This window comes from Penicillium nucicola, assembly GCF_028828085.1.
Source record: "Penicillium nucicola strain IBT 29836 chromosome Unknown utg000001l, whole genome shotgun sequence".
Lineage (NCBI taxonomy): Eukaryota > Fungi > Ascomycota > Eurotiomycetes > Eurotiales > Aspergillaceae > Penicillium > Penicillium nucicola.
Window position 1 is genome coordinate 2,829,486 of NW_026643125.1, and position 20,915 is coordinate 2,850,400.

General features: G+C 50.6%; 10 protein-coding genes across 10 annotated transcripts; 5 read left to right on the forward strand and 5 right to left on the reverse strand.

Annotated features, from left to right (window-relative positions):
• Positions 1 to 718: 718 nt before the first annotated feature.
• Positions 719 to 1,539, forward strand: N7511_001073 (thiamine-binding protein; the record flags this gene model as incomplete). Its single annotated transcript, XM_057123498.1, has 5 exons — positions 719 to 778; positions 831 to 904; positions 1,052 to 1,179; positions 1,253 to 1,355; positions 1,473 to 1,539. The coding sequence occupies 5 exons, from the start codon at positions 719 to 721 to the stop codon at positions 1,537 to 1,539; spliced, it is 432 nt and encodes a 143-aa protein (XP_056989231.1).
• Positions 1,540 to 1,975: 436 nt separating this feature from the next.
• On the reverse strand, positions 1,976 to 4,398 carry mdr2 (ATP-binding cassette permease mdr2; the record flags this gene model as incomplete). Its single annotated transcript, XM_057123499.1, has 2 exons — positions 1,976 to 3,115; positions 3,169 to 4,398. 2 exons carry the CDS (start codon positions 4,396 to 4,398, stop codon positions 1,976 to 1,978), a joined length of 2,370 nt encoding a protein of 789 aa, XP_056989232.1.
• Positions 4,399 to 4,839: 441 nt separating this feature from the next.
• Positions 4,840 to 6,337, forward strand: N7511_001075 (Hsp90 co-chaperone CDC37; the record flags this gene model as incomplete). Its single annotated transcript, XM_057123500.1, has 2 exons — positions 4,840 to 5,795; positions 5,848 to 6,337. 2 exons carry the CDS (start codon positions 4,840 to 4,842, stop codon positions 6,335 to 6,337), a joined length of 1,446 nt encoding a protein of 481 aa, XP_056989233.1.
• Positions 6,338 to 6,688: 351 nt separating this feature from the next.
• N7511_001076 (clathrin light chain CLC1) lies at positions 6,689 to 7,798 on the reverse strand (the record flags this gene model as incomplete). The annotated part of the gene is made up of 4 exons (XM_057123501.1): positions 6,689 to 7,040; positions 7,147 to 7,247; positions 7,317 to 7,549; positions 7,609 to 7,798. The coding sequence occupies 4 exons, from the start codon at positions 7,796 to 7,798 to the stop codon at positions 6,689 to 6,691; spliced, it is 876 nt and encodes a 291-aa protein (XP_056989234.1).
• Positions 7,799 to 8,068: 270 nt separating this feature from the next.
• On the forward strand, positions 8,069 to 9,532 carry N7511_001077 (CTD-interacting domain-containing protein; the record flags this gene model as incomplete). Its single annotated transcript, XM_057123502.1, has 5 exons — positions 8,069 to 8,166; positions 8,220 to 8,311; positions 8,364 to 8,422; positions 8,472 to 8,613; positions 8,667 to 9,532. 5 exons carry the CDS (start codon positions 8,069 to 8,071, stop codon positions 9,530 to 9,532), a joined length of 1,257 nt encoding a protein of 418 aa, XP_056989235.1.
• Positions 9,533 to 9,954: 422 nt separating this feature from the next.
• Positions 9,955 to 11,393, reverse strand: N7511_001078 (t-SNARE syntaxin TLG2; the record flags this gene model as incomplete). The annotated part of the gene is made up of 4 exons (XM_057123503.1): positions 9,955 to 10,203; positions 10,267 to 10,607; positions 10,694 to 11,220; positions 11,371 to 11,393. 4 exons carry the CDS (start codon positions 11,391 to 11,393, stop codon positions 9,955 to 9,957), a joined length of 1,140 nt encoding a protein of 379 aa, XP_056989236.1.
• Positions 11,394 to 12,273: 880 nt separating this feature from the next.
• Positions 12,274 to 13,106, forward strand: N7511_001079 (calmodulin; the record flags this gene model as incomplete). The annotated part of the gene is made up of 6 exons (XM_057123504.1): positions 12,274 to 12,276; positions 12,379 to 12,435; positions 12,507 to 12,522; positions 12,624 to 12,749; positions 12,805 to 13,017; positions 13,072 to 13,106. 6 exons carry the CDS (start codon positions 12,274 to 12,276, stop codon positions 13,104 to 13,106), a joined length of 450 nt encoding a protein of 149 aa, XP_056989237.1.
• Positions 13,107 to 13,425: 319 nt separating this feature from the next.
• On the reverse strand, positions 13,426 to 14,526 carry N7511_001080 (uncharacterized protein; the record flags this gene model as incomplete). The annotated part of the gene is made up of 2 exons (XM_057123505.1): positions 13,426 to 14,461; positions 14,513 to 14,526. The coding sequence occupies 2 exons, from the start codon at positions 14,524 to 14,526 to the stop codon at positions 13,426 to 13,428; spliced, it is 1,050 nt and encodes a 349-aa protein (XP_056989238.1).
• A 1,247-nt stretch (positions 14,527 to 15,773) lies between these two features.
• On the forward strand, positions 15,774 to 17,767 carry N7511_001081 (glycoside hydrolase family 47 protein; the record flags this gene model as incomplete). Its single annotated transcript, XM_057123506.1, has 4 exons — positions 15,774 to 16,471; positions 16,560 to 17,345; positions 17,406 to 17,663; positions 17,722 to 17,767. 4 exons carry the CDS (start codon positions 15,774 to 15,776, stop codon positions 17,765 to 17,767), a joined length of 1,788 nt encoding a protein of 595 aa, XP_056989239.1.
• Positions 17,768 to 17,964: 197 nt separating this feature from the next.
• On the reverse strand, positions 17,965 to 19,758 carry N7511_001082 (uncharacterized protein; the record flags this gene model as incomplete). Its single annotated transcript, XM_057123507.1, has 5 exons — positions 17,965 to 18,826; positions 18,889 to 19,031; positions 19,090 to 19,314; positions 19,363 to 19,467; positions 19,561 to 19,758. 5 exons carry the CDS (start codon positions 19,756 to 19,758, stop codon positions 17,965 to 17,967), a joined length of 1,533 nt encoding a protein of 510 aa, XP_056989240.1.
• Between the last annotated feature and the right edge of the window lie 1,157 nt (positions 19,759 to 20,915).

Consider the following 20,915-nt stretch of genomic DNA (forward strand, 5'->3'; position numbering starts at 1 on the left):
ATCGGGTTCACGGGCATGACGGGGCTCATTGGGGACGGTGATTGGATCTGGGGGGAGTAACCCGGGGCTTTGGTGCACTGGGAGGGGCGCGAAACAAGCACTCTGGGGGATCGCTTGTGCATGCAGGGCTGGAGGCTAAACTGATTGAGAGGGGGGCTAGGCCGTGCTGGGTAACTGAAACACCTGGATCTCGATCCCGATCTGTGGCGATGCGTGCGAACGTTGATACTGCCGTGGTTCCCTCCTGTAGACCGCCCGGAGCCGATTCTGGGGGGAAATGGACGTTTTGGACGTTTAGGATGTTTGGATGGTTGGACTTTTTGGATTGTTTTCACGATGAAACAGATGTCAGTTGAGGTGAATAGTTTACAGTTCTATTCCGATGACGTGCAGGGGTTTCTGATAGTTTCCCCCTGCCGTCATCCCAAATAAAATCCAGAAGAGAAAAAGAAGAAGAAGTCGAAGAAGTCGAAAGAGTAGAAATAGAGAAAACGGGCACAGACAAGTAATGGCGGTCAGCAATCTGATCCCTCACAGAGAGAGGTGTGTGCATTCGATGTTCAGCTTGAACTTGCTCTGAACATCCAAGTTGACCACAGCAAGACTTGCTTATTTTTCTTCGTCTTCATCTTTGTCGTCTTAGTCTCTTCGTCTTCGTCTTCCTCGTCTTCATCTTTATCTTCTCCATCTTCTGCTTACCCCACTTCATCCACACAAAATGAACCCAGCAACCATCCCAACGCCGGCCCACTGCGTCGCCGACTTCTGTCTGATCCCGGTAAGGAAAAGTGCAAGCTACCATAATCGAACAAACTCCTAACATTCCCCAGATTGGCACGGGCTCGCCCTCAGTCTCAGCCCAAATCGCCGACGTCCAGCGGTTGATCGAAACATGCGGACTAAAGTATGTCATGCATTCCGCAGGTACAACCATCGGTAAGAGATCTCCTCCTCACAGTACAGCGATGCACCTCCGTACTGTAGCTGCATCTGCATAGCCCAGCCCATGCTTCAATCTTGCTGGGGGTTATCTCAGTACTGGACAGTACAGGACTCCCCATCTCCACCAGGTCAAGCTGGCGATCAGAGATGCTCGCCAGAGACATGGCCAGCTGGGACCAGAAGCGGAAGACCTCGGTCTTCCCCGCGAGTTGCGGATCGATGCAGGCGCAGCTACGGGTGCAGCTACAGTACAGGTGGCTATTCTGGAGAGCTGAGAGCTGACTTGGTGTTACCTGTTGTCGTACTGTAGAGGGACCCTGGGATCGGGTTCATCAGGTGATCGGGCAGGCGCATACCGTCCTGCATCAGCAGGGGATTGTTCGGATTCAGACTGATATTCGTGTTGGGTCGAGGTGAGGGCTGTTCTTCTGCTTTTTCGAGTCTACTGTAGTCTTGCTTTCGATGTTTTGTTTCTTCTCTGTGGCATCTGGACTTCTTCCGTATCGGATTTCATACTGACTTGTTGACAGAACTGATAAGACACAGTCCTTTGAGGATAAGGTTAGCAAGGTGCGAGAGCTGTTGGCCAAAGATTGATTGCGAGCCTGTTAAGGACTTCTGATGATGGTCTGGGCTCCAGTCCAATGCTGCTGGCCTGTTGAATCATGTCGTTTGTTATGGATGGGGAAGTTTTTCTCTTCTCCTATGTTATATGAGGTTTTTCTGGCTTTACGAATCAAGCGAAATCACTATATTGAATAGAAATCACTATATTGAATACGGAATGGATAGATACATTGCGTTAGAAGTCGACATTATATTGATACCAAGATTTACACCGTTGCCGCTAACTTACTATCTATCGCAAGGGGGGAAAAGAGAACATGATGCAAAATGTGTATGAGAAGAGATACCTCAAAGAAGAGGTGAGTATAAATGCAGAAAGAACGTTTTCAACAAGAATAAGTGGAGATGCCGTGGCACAGTAGACGGGGGATGAGGATAAAAAGTAACAAAAGGCTGTGGAGTACGATTACTCCTTTTTGCGAGAGGAAGTTTCATCAGCCTCGGCCTCCTCTTCCTCCAGCTCCTGCAGCTCCGGCTCGGCTTCGGCCTCCTTCTGGAGCTCCCAGAGCTGGTCAGCTTCAACAGGCTTTGGCGCAGGGGGGTGGGCCGTTTCGCCGCCGCTCATTTGCCACTCCATCAGCTTGGAGAAGGCACCTTCACGGGAGCTGAGCTGCTCGTATGAGCCTTGCTCGGCGACCTTGCCGTCATTGCCGAGGACAATGATCGTGTCGGACCGCTTGATGGTGGAGAGGCGGTGGGCGATGCTGATGGTGGTGTTGTTGCCGCGGAGGAGAGCTGCCAGTGCGCTGTTGACGAGGGTTTCGGACTCGGCATCGAGCGCGGAGGTGGCTTCGTCGAGAATCAGAATATCGGGTTCCTTGATCAGGGCACGCGCGATGGCAATGCGCTGTTTTTGGCCGCCGGAGAGTTGGGCTCCGCGGGCTCCTACGTGTGTGTCGAGTCCGTCGGGGAAGTCACTGATGAATTGACAATTGGCCTTGCGTGCGGCAGCGACGATCTCTGATCTCGAAGCGTTGGGCAGACCATAAGAAATGTTGTCGGCAATCGTACCGGAGAAAAGGACGGGTTCTTGTGAGACGACTCCAATCTTTCTGCGCAGGGACTTGGCGTTCATTCCCTTGATGTCCTTGCCGTTGATCAGAACCCGACCTTCGGTAGGGCCGTAGAATCGAAGCAGAATGGAGGCAATGGTGGATTTACCTCCACCGGACGGTCCGACGATTGCCACATTCGTTCCTTGGGGGATCTCGAAGTTCAGATCCTGGAAGATCGTCACGGCGGGGCGGGTGGGATAGCTGAATGTGACATTTTCAAATTTGATAGGACCGCGGGCAGACTCAACCTTGAGGCCCTTGGTGGGGTGAATTGTAGGCTGACGGTCTTGCAACTCGAAGAGTCGACTTGCCGCACCCACGCCCTTCATCAGTTCTGAGTAGAAGCTGGACAAGCCAAACATGCTAGATCCGGCATATGCCGTGTACATGAGGAACGAGGTCAGTTCTCCGATACTGATAGCACCAGATTGAACCATTCCACCGCCAACATAGAGCAGACACAGAATGGTCATATTTCCCATCAAGCCAGTCTAATAATGAGTTAGTTAAGTGCAGAAATTCCTCGTGATCTCAGCGAACTTACCGAACTGAAGAAGGTTGCACTGATCAAGGATTCTTTCTTTCCAAGATTGAAGATCTTCCGAACTTGGGTATTGTAGCGGTTGACCTCGAGGACTTCACCAGCAAATGACTGACTAGTCTTCACATTACCCAAGCGTTCTTCGGCAATCTTGGTCAAAGATCCCAAGTTCTTTTGAATCTTGCGACTGAGGTTTCTGATGGCACGACCATAGAAAAGAGCACCAAGACCAATCGGAGGAAGCAACAGAAGCAAAATACTGGACAACTTCAAGCTTGTATAAGCCATCAGACCGAAACCAGCAGCACCGCTAACAGCAGCTCGCAATCCATCGGACAAGTTCTGGGTGATACTCTTGCCAACAATGATGGTGTCGGAGCTGAGTCGGGAGATCAGGTCACCAACTCGGTTCGCGTCGAAGAATTCGGCATCCTGAACGAAGGTTTGGCGGAAAAGCTTGGAGCGAAGTCTAGCAACAATGCGCTCACCGACAATCCGGAGGATAATGATGCGCCCATAGTTGGCACCAGCACCAACAAGCAGGATTCCACCAAGAGCAGTGTAGAACATGGGGAGACTTAAGCCGAATAGTTCACCGCCACCCTCCGCGACGCTCTTGGTCGCGGTGTCCATAATTTTACCAATGGAGAAGGGAATTGACATAGTGATAGACGAGGAGATCAGGAGGAAGAAGAAAGCGAAGCCGAGGGCCTTGGATTCAGGACGTGCAACCTTCAAGAGTCGCCAGATTTCTTGGAATCCGGACTTCTTGCCTGATGCGCCATCCTTGGCCAATCTAGCACTCATGTTGACCTGCGCTGCTTTTGCCGCTCGCTCGGACAACTCAAATCCTTTGTCTTCTTCATCTTCTTTCGGTTCCGGAGTCGACCGGGAGGCTTGGTTTTGGGCTTGCTCTTGGGGAGGCGTGGACGCGGGTGGTTTCACTTGGAGAAGGTTCGTGGTGGAGGAAAATAGGCGGGTCTGGGAGACAATGCGAGACGCTGAATGGGTATATTTGACGTGGTTATGTTGAAGTAATAGCGGACTGGACCCGTCGCGGAGGGCTCCCGATGCGGTTGAGTAGAGTCGGTTCAACCCATTGTGATCGCTGGGAGCCACTGAAGGCGAAGTCTTTTTGAGGAGTAGATCGCGAGTAAAGGAACTGTATGGTCTCAAGATCTGCCGTGGGCTAACGCCCAGGGCTAAGGACACTGGGAACCGGCTACCGCGCATCTCGGAGTTGGATCGGAAGAGGCTCGAAACGGAATTAAGATGTCAAGGAAAGAGACCAAGACATGGCATATCTGATTGAGTATATTCAGTTCGAGACCATCACATGGCAGTCAATCACTCTTTGAAGGTGCCAGCGATGTTGAGATATGATGAGATCTGGAGCTCCGACGCCCGCGGCCATCGGCAAGCGGTTTTCGGGGGCTGATTCTGCCCTGCTCTACCGCCTATAGAAGCCGGTCGAGGGCTTTCGATGCTTCGTTTATTTTGGCGCCGGAAGCTTTGTTTATAGTCAATTTGAACTTGTGTCCGTTCACCTCATTACGATATTGTTCAGCTTCTTTGCTACTGCTGCACTACACGACCGTCCTTGCACGACGTGACCCTCCCACCTTTGCTGATACCTACCCCACCTCATACTGTATAACTTCACTGTCAGCCAAGATGGTTCTTGACTACAGCAAATGGGACGCTCTGGAGCTCTCCGATGATTCGGACGTCGAGGTCCACCCCAATGTCGATAAAAAGTCGTTCATCCGCGCCAAGCAGGCCCAGATTCACCAGCAACGAGAGCAGCGTCGTCATGAGATCAAGACGCTCAAGTACGAGCGCATTATCAACGACGGACTTTTGTCGCGCATCGATAAGCTCTTGGAATCTCTCAAGAAGCATGAAGACTCATCTGCATCCCCCGATGAGTTCATTTTCCAAACCATAATGGACTTCGCCAGCAACCCCGCCGAGGACCAAGCTCCTGCCCCGCCACAAGGAGTCTACACACACGAGAAGGAACAGCCCAAGTTCTCTGCGATGATGAGTTCTTTGGTTGACCAGGTGAAGAAGGAGTTTGAAGACTCCAAGCCAGACAACCTCTTCAAGGCATACATCAAGGGAGTGACGGGACACTTGGAAAAGGTCCAGAGTCTCCAGAAGGAATTGTTCGCAAAGCTTGCACAGCTTGAGAAGGAAGAAGGCGCGAAGATCACCAGTGACCAGATGCATGAGGGCTTCAACCAATCGCACGTCTCTAAGGCGGAGCAGGCGAAGGCTGCTTCTAAGAACAAGGAGAGCTCCGTTGAGCTGCTGAACCCAGGTGCGGGAAGTTCCGCATCAGCTGCCGACGATGAGGGCGATGATGACGATCCCGCCGACATGGAAATCAGCCCTCTAGGAAAGAAGTTTGCTCAACTCAAGCCTGGTGACTACAAGGCCTTTTTACAGTTCATCTCTGCCAACCCGGAGATTGTCGCCGAGAGGGAGACAGACGGTCTGCTCGTAGAAGCATTTAACAGCCAGCTCAAGGGTAATGGGGATTACGCCCGTCAATGTGTCCACCAAGGTTTGCTGCTGCAATACTGCCGGTCTCTCGGCCGTGATGGTATCCAGTTATTCTTCACTCGGTATGTATCATTATTCTTTCAATGTTTGACTCCGAGCTAACATATATATCAGTATCACCACCAAAGACCACCGCGCATCAACCCTGTTCCTCAATGACGTGAACGATACCTACTTCCGTATCAAGTCTCGCGCCGCCGAACTCAGCAAGGAGAACTCAGCATCTAATGACCCTGCTGGTGTAGAGCAGATTCAGCTTCATGCCGTTGACCCCAACACCAAGATCACTATCAACCTCCCCGCTGCCGACAGCCAGGATCCCACCGAGATCGAGGTGCGCAAGATCTTTGACGCTTTCCCTAAGGACCTGCAGAAGGCACTAGAGACCGAGTCCCTCGATGAGGTGAACAAGGTTCTCGGCAACATGACCGTTGAGGAGGCCGAGGTTGTCGTGGAGCAATTGGGCAACGGTGGTATGCTCAGCCTTGAGGAAGGTATCGTTGATGCTACAACGGAAGAGGGCCAGAAGAAGCTGAAGGAGCTGGAGGCAGAGGGCAAGGAGGAGGTTGGCGAGCCTGGTGGCGACGTGACTGAACTTGACTAAGGATATCCCAAAAGCAATTGTATGAACATCTTACGTTCGAAGATTTACCGTAGAATATTCATAACCTGTCCGCGGACATAAGTTTACTTGACTATCCTACCTGAATCATTGATAAGACACTGCCCTACCGCTGAACAGGTAATAGACAAAGAAAAGAAAAAAACCTTGGTATTAACGATGCTATCGATTTGAGACTAAATTACAGATCGATCTCCCTGGACGGTTTGCTGCGTGGAGTAAAAAAAGAAGATAGAGAACAAGAGACGCAGCGGCCAGCTCAAGTTCATTGTCACCGCATCCTTCAACCCCAGACTCCCGCTCCCCGGACCCTTAAGTATCTAAGTGCTTTATCTAGATTCCACTAGCTCCGGGTGCTTCCTGGTCCTTCTTGAGCTCGGTCAACAACTCGCGGAAGCGCTCCTTTCCGGAGCCGCTGGCACCGCCTGCGGAGCCCTTGCCCGAAACATCAACCAGTTTAGCAATGCGCTCCCAGCTTGTGCCTCCAGCGGAAGTATCCTCTCGGCTGGCAACAAATTGTTCGGCTTCGGAGCGGGTCTGGGCACGGCCCTTGTCGGCCTTGTTGTTGTAGGAAAGGTAGAAAGCATCGATGTCCTCCTTGGCCTTTGCGATTCTCTCGGCCTTCTTCTCGGCGGCAATCTCCTCACGACGGGAAATCTCGGCGTCACGCTTCTCACGCCATTCGCTGCAGAGTGAGATGTCAAGTTAGCTTGATGTCATTGATCAAAGGAAACCGAATACGGTTCCGAGGTGGTATGCGCCGGGTATCCGTGTTCTCAGAGGTAACTTACCGAACGAATTGACCCTCATCCTCATCATTTTGAGTGCTCTGGTAGCCGGTAGCGGGGAAAGGAGAGCCGGATCCAGTAATGGTACCACCGGGGGCAACGCGCTGCGTGGGAGGAACCCCTGGTCAGCATACTGTAATCTCATCAGGAGATAGGCAATGGCAATCCCATACCTCATTCTGTGTCTGGGTCTCCATTGATGGGAAAGACGACTCAAATTGGCCAATCTCCTCCACGGGCTCATCGTCATCTCCGCCTAGTAGGTCGTTCCCCGCGTTGATGTTCTCATCGCCAACGTGGTCTTGAGCGGTAGCGAATTGGTCGGCATCTTCACCAAGAGCAGCACGCTCACGAGCAAGGAAGTCATCTCCGGAGGTGCGCTGAGTATCGGCCACTTCGGTCTGGCCTAAATGCGGGTCATGTTAGCTCCGATGTAGCGGCAAGGCAGTAAGGCGGGTTGCATACCCTCAGAGAAGTCCTCCAGAGAGGGGAATCGGTCAGCCATCTTGATAGTGTGAGTGAAGTGACTGGGAGGAGTAGTAAAGCCTTTGTCAGAATCAGAGTCGGAAAGGTCGATCAGCGAGGTTGAGATGGCCACGGGTGTCAACACGGGCGGCGAGGCCCCGTCCCATTCTGCCAGCTGGGCGGTCTGCATGTTGGTAGTCATTGAAGCAATTGGAAGCTCAAGAGATCGCAAACTTGACAGAAGAAGAAAAGTTTCAACTGGGTGTTGGGTTTTATTTACTGACGTTGTTCTTCAGCTGGCAGGTGTGAACTGAGCTCTTCATTGTCGCCGTTGCCTAGTTCGTCGACTTCACTCCAAGTTCGATCTTCAGTTGATCTTGCGACTTCGACTTTAACGATCTGACACGTACTCTTACAAAACTCACTTTCGAATCCCTACATCCGATCTATTGTTTTCATCATGGCCTACACCGATGATGCTGTCAAGGCAAAGCTCTCGGCTCTCAATGACTCCCAGGAGAGCATCGTTACTGTTGCGCAATGGGTCATGTTCCACAGGTACCTAACACTGCTTCTGAGACCAAGGGCTCTGCTAATATAGACTACTCCAGACGACACGCAGAACGAACTGGCCAAATCTGGCTCCAAAGAATTCGCGAATCCCCTCCTCCCAAACGTCTCAACTTGATCTACCTGGCGAATGGTAGGTGTCGTTCCGTACTCGAGCTCCTCTCTGTCCACTAACACATTTGCAGAGGTGGCTCAACAATCCAAGGCGCGTGGAAAGGATGATTTCCTGATTGCATTTTCTCCGGTCAGTCTCTCAATATATGGTTGCTCGACACACGCTGACGGAAAAACAGATCGTCGTTGAAGCTACGGCTGCAGCTTACAAGGGTAACTCGAACGACTTCCAACAGAGAATCCGCCGTGTTGTGGAGGTTTGGAGACAACGCAATGTGTTTGAGAGACCGATTCTGGATGCAGTGGAAGCTACTATAGATGGTGAGTTGAACCACTTGACTATGCTTGGAGCATTGAGCTAATTTATACTTTAGAAATCGACAAGACTCGCTCTACCACCAAGAAGCAAACCCTTGGAGGCTCATTCTTCAAGGACAGTTCATCTGGATCCACTCCGTCCGAAATTCAGCCATTGGTCCCGTTGCAGGTTGCTGTCTCCAAGGCCGCTCTTAGCTCCAACTCGTCTGCCACAACTGCGACTGCCGAATTCGAGAAACTGCATGACCCTAAGAACCCACAGCCTACTCCGCCTGTCCAAGCTGCACGTTTAAGTCAGCTCTTGAAGTCTCTCGCCAATGCCGAGAGCTCAGTCTCTGAGGTGATCAAGTCGCGTCGCGCATTGATCGATGGACTCGAGAAGATGCTTCAGACCAATCGCGCAGAGCTTGCCAAGGAAGAGGCCATCGGCACCGATATCTCTGCAAAGAAGACCCAGGTTGACATCAAGAAGCACGAAGTCGAGGATGCCATTATGCGCGGCATCTCGAGCGAAGACAACTCCGCTGCAGCTGGCGAGGGCGGCCATGACGAGTCCGTCGCCCGTCCCGAGGTTGAGGCGTTGACTCCACCCCCAGTTGAAGCTATCACTCCCGTCGGATCCCCACAGCCTGAGAAGCAGCAAATCGAGAAGCAGCCGATCCGCCGTGGACCCTTCACCGAAGACGCGGACGAAGAGGAGACCCCAGACTGGGCCAACCTCGGAATTCCCTCTGACGTAGTCCCAGCAGGTAATGGAGCTTCAGGCACTCTTCCCCTGGGCCATGGCAATGACATTGATCTCTCTGCTGATGGACAGGCAAAGCGACGCAAGATTTCTCACGGCGAGGAAGACTACTCGGAGTTTGCAGGTGGTGATCTGGATGATGACGTTGCTGCATTGCTTGCCAGCCAGGGCAAGTAGGTCCATGATCTTCTGTTCCTGTGTGGTTCTAATCGGCTGCGATGTGATTTATCCTTTTCTTTGTTGTTTCTTTTCTCCGTTTTCCCGACTTTATTCACATTTTTATTTCGAATACCATTCATGTATGAGAAGCGAATCACGGTACAACCATGGTCGACTTCTCCAAATGCCAGTTTTTCAATTTAGAACATGTCAACCTGGCCAAGATCGCTGCACATGTATATCTTCAACTAAAACTACGTGGATTTACTAACAGCATACTCCTCCGCGCTAGCCTTTACTCGTTCCCGATTCATTCAGCTGTGGGCACTAGAATGGAAAGTTACCAGGCATGACTTGTCCAATATAAATGTACATTAATTCCATAAGCAAAGTTATGGTCTTCTGGTCAAATTGACTATTAATCAATGCTATTTGTAAGATCATCGAAATATATCAGGGTCCATCCAACGATCTCGCGCGAATCGAGTTGATAAATGATGTCCCCGGCCCCGGTTCACAGAAGCCACAGAGCGACGGATATTGTTCGAGGATTCATCTTCAGGTGGCGGCGGGGGTGCGGAGCTGCCTCCCTTGGGTTTGATTACCAGAACAATAATCAATCCTACTACAAGGAGCAGAAGCAAGATCATGACCTTGCGTTTGGTAGTTCGTCGCTGGTAGCCGGTTGCCTAAAGTCCAGTCAGTTAGATTCCAGTCAATGTGAAGACGATGAAGAACCAGGCAACACATACCACTTTCAATTCCTTATCTGCAGCCTTCACCTCAGTGCCCATTCGTTCAACGTTGTAATCTATCCGGTCAAGCATGGTCCCTTGGTCGATGATCATACTCTGTAGCTCGCGGAAGATATCCGACAACTCAATAATTCCCTTTGCGATATCATTGATTTCCCGTTCTCGCTGCGCAATCGCAGCATCATTCGTCCCCGTGCTCCGCTGCGAAGTCTGCTGCAACATGGTCTGCGAAAATGATCGATCCGCATCAGACTCCATCATCGACGGATCCGTGTATGGATTCTGTGCTTGCACGACACCATCAAACGGCGTCGCAATGCCCTCCAAATCTCTCAGCTCTGTCCATCACACATCCAACAGTCAGCACCGACCCCATCCACCTCGGAAAAGAGGTTCAAGAAGAAGAAAATAAGGGACAACATACTCCGCAAATAAGTACTCTGCTTCTTCCTAAAGCGCGCACTAGCCTCCTGCACCCTCGCAGCCAAGGAAATCTGAATATTCTTCGCCATAGTCTCCTCCCCGGAACTGACGCTGCCCTGCGCCCTAGAATCAAGCACCATGGCCTCAATGCGCTGAATCGAACGCTGGCAATCATGGAACGCGCGCGTGATATCCTGCGTGAGGCGCTCGATCACGCCCTCGTCTTGTTTGCGCAGGTCCTCATCCCCAAAGCCCGGCAGCAGATGTTTCTGATGCAGCTTATCCAGCTGGGCGGATTTCTGGGCGATGTCTGCTAACAGCTCGGAGACCTCCTCCTGCACGTCTGCCCAGCGTGGGGGGAGAAGGTCCATTTCGATGACCATGTCGCCATCTTCGTCTGTGTCGCTGATTAGGCGTCTGTTTTCTTCGGGGTGGGAGGGCGTGTCGGCGAAGCCATTTGAGGAGGTGGTGCCGAAGGCGGGTTTCTTGGCTGGGTGGTGGATTAGGGATTGGCGGTAGGAGAGGTAGCTGGTTGTTGGGGGTGAGTTGTTAGCATGGGGGGTTATTCGGGGTGGGTTTCATTTGGTGCTTGGTGGTTTTATTCTTTTGCGATGACGGGTTTGGTCTGCGCCTGTGGTTCCGGATGGGGTATGGGATTGGGTGGGAGGGGAGGCATACAGGTTGGTGCGATCCCGCCACATTGTGTGGGTGTTTTGGGGATCTGGTTGGGTGTGTTTATTGGTTTGTTATAGGAATCATGATCTGGATTGCAGGGCAAGAGGTGTGTGTCTGGGGTGACAGGAGCTCCGGACTCTCTCCACATGCAGGTCGGAGGTTGAAAGGGTGGCCGGTATTGGTTATGTAATGGTAGATACGGTCCACATTGGGAAATGTATTTATGGTATTGTCCTATAATCTGATACGGGCAGTCAGGAACACTACTGTACATGAGAAAAGACTGTTTACTTTTAGTATAAAGTAATGAAATGTCAATTATATATCGACTTTTCCTTATTATGTCCTGCATTGTATGATAGGCAATGTTACTGAGTGACATACCCCAGATTCTGGTCTCGTACGCAATATGGTAAATATTAGTGACCCAGTTCCATATCTAAGGCTGTGGTATAGAATTTGTGAGATGGTCTCTGGAATATTGATTGGTCCATCTGGTATGCCCCGCAGTCAGAGATGAATGGAGACTAATAGAGTCTGCTAAAAATGTAAGCTGTCGGTAGTAGGTGAAAAAGGCTTGGGGGATATATCTAGCTACATAAAGAGTTAGCTTCAGACCAAGCTTTGAGCCCGCCCTAACATCCAAATCTAGAGAAGCAGACTGAGAATATATAGACTCAGATAGTCAGAAGCTAAGATACTCCGATACTCATAGTAGTTTAGCCAGCGTCAGCTGTTCAGCCCTGGGGCTCCCACCGCCCTGCGGTGAAACAACGCTGACTGGGCACCTCAGGCACGCTATTTTGGTCTGGTAAGGCTGTCCCCCTTAAACTCTTCTTCATTTCCCCGTTTGACCCCTCCTTTTGACATTTCCCACTCTCTACATTTTTGCCATCTATCTTCACTATGGTACGTCTCACTGTTCTCGTCCCCAAACCTGCTCTGCAAAAATAAATACCCCACCATGCGGGGCATCCTGTCTGAATCTCGCTGACGCCGCACCGCATCTAGGCTGATTCTCTGACCGAAGAGCAAGTTTCTGAGTACAAGGAGGCCTTCTCCCTGTTTGTAAGTGACCACATCCCCGGATTGAAGGTGTGACAGCTGGACAACATACTGACGGCTTGGTTGCGAAATAGGACAAGGATGGCGATGGTAAGTGTGACCTCGCCCATGAACTCCCGAGTGGGCTGGCAGCCGTTCGCTCTATCCTGAATTGAATGAGGACGATATACTAAGACCGACGCGTCCTCCAGGACAAATCACCACCAAGGAGCTTGGCACCGTCATGCGCTCGCTGGGCCAGAACCCCTCCGAGTCCGAGCTGCAGGACATGATCAACGAGGTTGACGCCGACAACAACGGCACCATTGACTTCCCCGGTACTTTCCCGTGTCCACTAGACCCTCTGCGAAACGGATGTTGACCCGCCGATAGAATTCTTGACCATGATGGCCCGCAAGATGAAGGACACCGATTCCGAGGAAGAGATCCGCGAGGCCTTCAAGGTGTTCGACCGCGACAACAACGGCTTTATCTCCGCTGCTGAGTTGCGCCACGTCATGACCTCCATCGGTGAGAAGCTTACCGATGACGAGGTTGACGAGATGATCCGCGAGGCGGACCAGGATGGTGATGGCCGGATCGATTGTATGTTCATGTTCACCAGTTGACCCACCAAATGCTAACCTCGAATTCTTTCAGACAACGAGTTCGTCCAGCTCATGATGCAAAAATAAATAATGCATTCCCCTCGTGTCCTTTCCCTGTTAGTTGAAGTCGGGGTTTCAAACGATGTTTCTTTTCGATGATATCTTCCCATCTCATTTCCAATACCGGTTTCGTGTAGTCTATTCTCGTCAGACTATATTTCTTGGACGATTCATGATCAAGCGTGTGCTTTTGTAGACGGAATTTAGGGCGGTGCTTTGAACTAAGTGTTCAGATACGAATGATCTCTCTCCCTCCCTCTTGCTCTCTTTCTCTTTTTCCTCCGCCATCCAAAACAAAGTATTAAGAAATGCTGTGTAATATGCGTAGTAAGTCTGCAATATCAATCTAACGATTGAACCGCAAAACCTCCATAAACTGCCTAGCAACATCCGTCCCAGCAGAAGGATCCAAATCCTCTTCATATCGCTCAGCACCAACAACCTCCCCAACCCTCCTATCACCCTCCTTCCTCAAAGACTCACCCCCCTTAACCCTCCTCAGCCTCTCCAAAACCTCCTTCCCAATCCCAGGAACAAGAACAGCCTCCTTAGCCTCAAGCCCCAATCTCCCCCAAAACTCCCGAATCAGCTGCGCAGTAGCCACATACTCTGCCTCAACATCCGACTCCTCAATATCCGAAAAGGAAAGCTCAACACCTGAATCGTCACCACCAATAGCGCCGCCGTTGGTATCTTGCCGATGCTTGTCAAAGCCAGGCAAAGCCTCCACAACAGACGGTCCCCGCCACTCAATTTCAACAACGGTACCGCGCACCCGGGCCGTCGGGACGGTCTGTCGCACGTCGCCGAGTCGCACGCGGAAATCGCCAATGTCGTAGACTATTCCGTTGGGAACTGTCAATGTGAGGCGGTGGCACCAGAAGGGTTGGCAGGCGTAGGTGAAGTGTTGGAAGAGGGATGTGTAGGAGGATGGGGGGATAGTTGTCATTATCATCCTGGGGGTTTCGGGGGTTGATGTGATCCCGTTTTGGATTCCATTACCAATTTCTCTGGCGTTTGCGTTTGCATTTGCATTTTGGGGCTGGGATTGGGTGGCTGCTGCTGGACTCTGTGCTGGAACGGGCGTTGGGTTTCCAGTGACTGCTACAGCCTGTTGCAGGTCTGCTGGCTCGGAGGTGTAGATGAAGCCGTGGGTTGGGTAGTGGGTTAGTGAGAGGAATTGCATGTACCGCGGATTCGAGGCTTTTTTGTTGGAGTTTGCTGATGCTGGGACTAGTCCTGGGGTGTCGCGGAATAGTTTTTGTTCCAGGCCCCAGCGGCCGATTGGAGTTAGTTCTTCGTCTGTGAAGGCTGCGCGAAGGCGCTCTGTTACTGCCGGTAAGGCCGTTGTGGCATTAGGCATAGACGGGATGAAGTAGACGCTTGAGAGTGTTAGTTTGAAGTTCTGAAGTGCTGGTGCATATAGTAATTACCCGGTGATAGGCATTTTGGATGTCGTTTTGTTGGTAGATGAATAGGGATGAAGGAGAAAAAATCCCGGCGGTGTTGGTTCACACGGCAGCTATCAACGACCGAAATGACCAAGCTGTTTTAGAAGTCTCTGTGCGCTTATTGTCCTACCACAGGAGCTGAAGTATCGAGATTGGGCTGTGGTGATCAATATAGCTCGATCAATACGACTGTTGGCAGCTTGGGTCCAGCTTAGAGAATGGACGAATGTAGTTTAGAGTTTGGAACCTACAGCATGATCAGTACCGAAGCATTTTTAACCAGTGCGGACCCTTACCTGGACTTGAATCTAGACTTGGTTTATACATCGACAACTCCAAAGAGATTCGAGATCTCCAACTCCGAAGAAAGAGTGGATGTGCAAACAGTGCAAACAGTGCAAACATGGCCCAAGTCCACCTGGGCAGCTCCAAGCTCCTTCAACTGTACTTGGATCTAAATCCCTCTGATTTTCACATTGTGAGATTCTTGGGGAGCTGGTCATCTATCTGGCTTTATATTGGAAATGATTGGGTTTTCTCTTTCGTCATGCAAAGACTGAACCTCCCTTCAGCGTCGAATCCCTCGATTAAACTACTCATGAGACTGAAACTCCATACTATGCGCTGCCAGTGTCAGTATTGTCCTGGCTTGAGATAGATTCAATATCATCTATCCATGTTTCAGCCAACAGGAATGTTTCTAATCCAAACCTCAAAATCGGAATGATCAACAAAAAAAAGCCCCTACGCCGATGGAGTCAGGGGCCGCAGTGGAGTAGTGGCGTACAGGCTTCAAGACTTAGCACAGTCCACCTAAAGTACTGTCAAGTCTAGACCTGAAAACACCCAAACTGGTCTAAGAATAACTTTGTGCTGGATACAAAGGACTTCTTCGCCCTTGCCTTTACGCCAAAGGGGGTTACATTCTGGAAACACACCAATCAGGACTGTCTGTATATGCATCTTGTCTACAAACCCCAAACCCCCCCGTCGATCAATGGGGCTGCACAGCCGTGTCTATCTCTCGACTGTACTGTAGACCTCTCACAAGCCGTGACGTGCGTCCACATGGCGTCACCCTGAAAAGGGTCTCCTGTCTCTCTGTTTACTTTTCTCAACTCTGTACAGGGGACCAATTCCCATGGAATGTGTTACTTCCGAGGTTGAATAACACGCTTACACTCTTTTCATATCTTTCATTCCTTTTCATTACTTTTCATTCTCTACATCATTTCCTTTCACTATGTATTACAAGCGCAAAACTCGACCTATTCAAACCGCGATCTTCCTAATTACCGCGACATATGTCCTATTCTTCTGGCTACCCTCGACATCATACTACAGGCGCCTACCAAAACCGATCTCTAGAAAAGACACCACAGTCCGCAAGAATGCAATTCGCTTAGATAAAGTCACAGAGCACCACCCAGTGTCAGAATTCATTCCGCTCCCAACAAACCCAGCATCCATCCCACGCATCCAATATGACTTCCAACCCGAAACCAACACCGAGCGAAACTCACGACTCAAGCGGCAAAGGGCGGTCAAGGAGGCATTCATGCATTCCTGGAATGGCTATAAGGAAAATGCGTGGCTGCGCGATGAGGTGAAACCCAGGACCGGAGGGTATCAGGATACGTTCAATGGATGGGGTGCCACACTGGTTGATTCTCTTGATGCCCTGATTATTATGGGGCTGGACGACGAGCTCGAGCTGGCCCTCGAGGCTCTGGAGGAAATTGATTTTACTACTACGGCTAGTAAACAGGTTCCGGTGTTCGAAATCATCATTCGATATATGGGTGGTTTCATTGCCGCTCACGACTTGACGCAGGGGAAGCATCCTGTACTTTTAAGAAAGGCTGTGGAGCTTGGTGATATGATTTTCAATGCGTTTGATACACATAATCGTATGCCACAGATGCGCTGGGACTGGATGAAGTAAGATTTCCCCCGTGGCGAGTCCAGTTGACTGCGATACTAGGTGGTCGCACTACATTATTAGGAATCATATATTGACAGTGCTCAGGTCTGCCCAAGGCGAAGAAATTGAGCCCTCCCTTCGCAGCAGTCTAGCGGAGATTGGTTCCCTGACAATGGAATTTACTCGCCTAACACAATTGACTGGAGACCCCAGATATTACGACGCAGTCCAGCGCATCATGAACGAGCTCGAGATTGGACAAGACAAGACGCGAATTCCTGGATTGTGGCCAACATGGATCAACACCGATGAGATGAAATTCGACGATTCCGAATTCTCCATTGGTGGATGTGCCGATTCTGCCTATGAATACTTCCCCAAAGCACACATCTTATTGGGCGCACAGACAGACCAATATCGGCGAATGTACGAAAAGGCCATCGAAACGTTCAATGAAAACCTACTCTTCCGAGCGATGACCAAAGACGAGGATCAGCATATTCTCTTCGCGGCTAATGTCCTTGCCATGAGAGGTAATGCCAAGTCGTTCCAGTACACGCCCGACCACCTGAAGTGTTTCATGGGTGGGACTGTGGCGATCGGAGCAAAGGTCTTCAATCGACCCGAGGATATGTATATCGCCAAAGGACTGACGGACGGTTGTGTCTGGGCTTATGATGTTATGCCCACGGGTATCATGCCAGAGGTCTTCAAGGTCAGTCCTTGCCGACACCATGATGACTGTCCTTGGGATGAAGAACAGTGGTACTCGGATGTGCTCTCGCGGTCTATCGATAATGAGGAAATCAGAGAGAGGGCTGCGGATCAGATTGAGGCTCACAAGTTCCCTCCTGGTGTTACGGATATCCGTGATTCATCGTATAACCTTCGGTAAGTTTGTTTGTGGCCTTGTATTCCTGTTTCAAATCCGATTCTGACATATCTATTCAGTCCCGAGGCACTGGAGTCCGTCTTCATCATGTATCGAATTACTGGCGACAAGAGCCTGCTGGATACTGCATGGCGCATGTTCCAGAACATTGATAAGGCGACTCGGTCTAATTTCGGACACTCGTCCATCGATGATGTGCGCGAGACACGACCGAAGCAGATTGATAAGATGGAAAGCTTTTGGTTAGCTGAGACCTTGAAATACCTCTATCTCATCTTCTCCGAGCCGGATCATATCAGTCTGGATGACTATGTTCTGTGTGTATTTCCCAACCAAGGTACCACAATGCGTACATGGGCTAACGATGATCCACAGGAGCACCGAAGCACACCCCTTCAAGCGGACGGATGCATCTCGTTAATTTTACACAAATCATTGGGCAATACTGGCGTTACGGGCATTCAGGAGTTGTACTTCATCACAAGACCAAGATCTAAAATGGCACTCACGTATTCTACAGACTCAGCATCAAAGAATGCATCAAGTAGTACCCCTACTTTAGCGTAGACAGTATATATCTAATCAAATAATACAACCCCTGACACAGGGCTAGCCATACTATACACAAGCAGAAACATCAATACAATTCTTCCTCGGATCTTCCCGCTTACAAGGCCTCCCTTGAACATCCTCATCTTCCTCATATTGAATCGAATACCGAATTTCCTTATGAATAACCATCTTATCAGGATCCTCACTCTCACCCCGCTCATCAAGACTCTCATGCCTTGCATGCAATCTCGGCACAAGCTCAATCAAATCTGAATCCGCCGGGAAACCCCTGCCCTCCCCACTCCTCGAACTAAGTCTTTTCGCCCTCTCCGATTTGCGCGGAGTACCGAGGAAAAACATAGACCTGCGCACCGGGACACGCGGAGCCTCAACAGAATCCGGCCTCGGCTTCGGTCTCGGACACCCACCACTCATAACGGGGCCATTCGTTCTCGGCGATCCATGCGCATAGACAGTCCCATCCCGACAAAGCACATCCCTCGACGAAGAAGGCACAGGAACATCGGCGCCCAACGGACCCGAACCCGCATCTGCATCTAGATGCGGCATGAACCGCGCCGTGCCGGCCCTCTTGCGCTGAACTCTTGAGTGGGATCTGGACCTGCTTGCCGATGCCGAATTTGAACCAGACCTCGATCCTGATCCGGACCCAGTCCCGGTTCCTGAGCCCGATTGATCCTTCGAGCTTCCCTTTGCACTGCTCTCCAATGTTGAATCGCCTGCTGTGCCGTAGTTTGTGCTTACCGCTGCCATAAAGGGCCGGAGGCAGAAGACGCTGCATGCGACTAGGGCGTAGTGGAGTTCGACTTGCATCCAGAGAGCGGGGTTGACGGAGGCGAGGGTTGTGTCTTTGTTTTTAAGAGCGTGGTTCAGGGAGAAATAGTGAGTTAGAGAGAATATTATTAGACTGTTTGAGGGGAGAGTGGATTAGTATGGGGTCTTTGGATCTGGGTAGGTATTGATACTCACGGGAAACGGAATATAAAAGCAAAGCCGATGGCTAATTTGCGTCTGACAGACATGAAAAGACCTTTTAGGAGTAAGACTGCCAGGATGAAGAGGAGGAGCTCGGTGATCACATCGACGGCGGCAATGAACTGCCATCTTTGGAACTGTTCGCTGGGGGTGAGATGCGGATTGGATGTTGGTGATGGGGGTGTTTGTACATACTAGGTTGTTGCATTGACCGCCGTCTCCCCGCCAGGGAGTATTAAGTTCACAGTTGATCAACACGATAAATATAGCCGGGATGATCCAAGCCGTGCATAGGGCTAACGTCGCCCACGATGCTCGATTATGTGGTTTTTGCGGCGTGAGGCGGAGGTAGATAGCCACGACGCAGCATTTGGAGAGATATATGATGAACAGAGCGAGGATATCGCTTGTAGCGATTAACTAGATGCTCAGTTTCGACCATGAGAGTTGCAGCGGAAGAATACTTACTGCCTGGATCTGATTGAGTCGACCGTCGATTAGAAGAGCAAGCGATGTCCCGAATCCACGCGAACAGGCGTAAAATACCAGGCTTGATTGTATTACGGCGAGAGCCTAGTCGAAGCCAATGTATCTTATCAGTAATGCTTCCACTTCCACATCGCAATTGCTTGAGACATAGTACAGTCTTTGTCGCGCAGCACTTACAGTAGCACCCAATAATACCCAGTCATCCCTCGCGAACGGCGGGATGAGCATAAGTCTCACATAAAGTCGAATGAGGAAGCAGACCAGGGAGATTACCAGTCCCAGCGCAGCTGTGATAATCACCCATGCCCCGTGATGCAATTCATCGACGACCTCGAAGGGCGGCGACTGGCCTGGGGGCACGTATGGGCCGCCCATGGCAGGGGCCTTGGTTGTACCACAGGAAGATTGGAGGAGGGTGAAGCAGGAGAAAATTGATTACCAGGACGATGAGGCCTGAAAGTGTCTCCTGCTTGTTGCAAACATGTGGGAGGGGATGTACGGTATGGTGTATGGGAAATATAAACGGGTGGACCGTCAGACGTCAGATCGGAGACCCATGTGGGCTTGACAGTAGAATGAGAAGAGAAAAGGGATCGACTGCGAAATTGGATTTGAAATCGGGATTGGGATTGAGATTGGGATTGGGGATTCCGGGTGTATACTTTGCATTTCCATGTACAGCAGTGGAGGCATGCGGCAATTAAGAGTGAGGGTATGCAGGCTACGATAAGCACCGCAAGGCAATTCGGTCTTGCTAGCTCTTGCTTTATGGGATGCTGATATGGGGCTATACTACACTGCTGGGCGATCACATGGAGATACTGTACATGTACTTTTGCTCATCGAGGCGCAGATCTACCTATCTGGCTTAGATGTATGTATGGGGCTCTCCAGGCTTCAATATATTTCTGGTCCGAACGACAAGGCAAGATGGATGCAAACAGTGTTGACTGGGATTAGCCGTGCGTGGCGGGTGATGTGGTACTGGATCGAATTATCCCTTTGCTCATTTCTCATTGGAGCCTGCATTGGAATATAAAGACACCACTGTTGGAACTTGATCGAATCTGAGATCACACTTTGCATGGAATGACTATTGCCTCACGCCCTCACGTCGAGACCATGGCGTTTATCGATGATCGACTGTTAGTGGTTCATGTAGGGCACAGCGGGCCGTAGGGTTGTAGATCAACATGCACGCCCCTTGAAAGGTATGGAGCGTGGATGGTGCGGCGTGTCTCCGATAGGCTGTATCTGTTGCTTCGAACAAAGAAAGCGAGGGGCTGCAGCCCACAGTCTTGGGCTAGGGCGTGGCTTGTGGAATATCTGGGGGATAAGCATCAAGGGAGGGAGTTGGGCCCTGTACTTGAGCTTAGTGCGTTGCATTAAAAATGAAGTGATGCGTACTGGCTGGATACATCTTGACTGATCGAATGAGCTCCACTATGTCTGGTTCGAATTGCAATTCTCCAAATAAGGAGCGGATATCAACATGGCAAACAGGGGAAAAAGGATGGCTCTCATATACAATA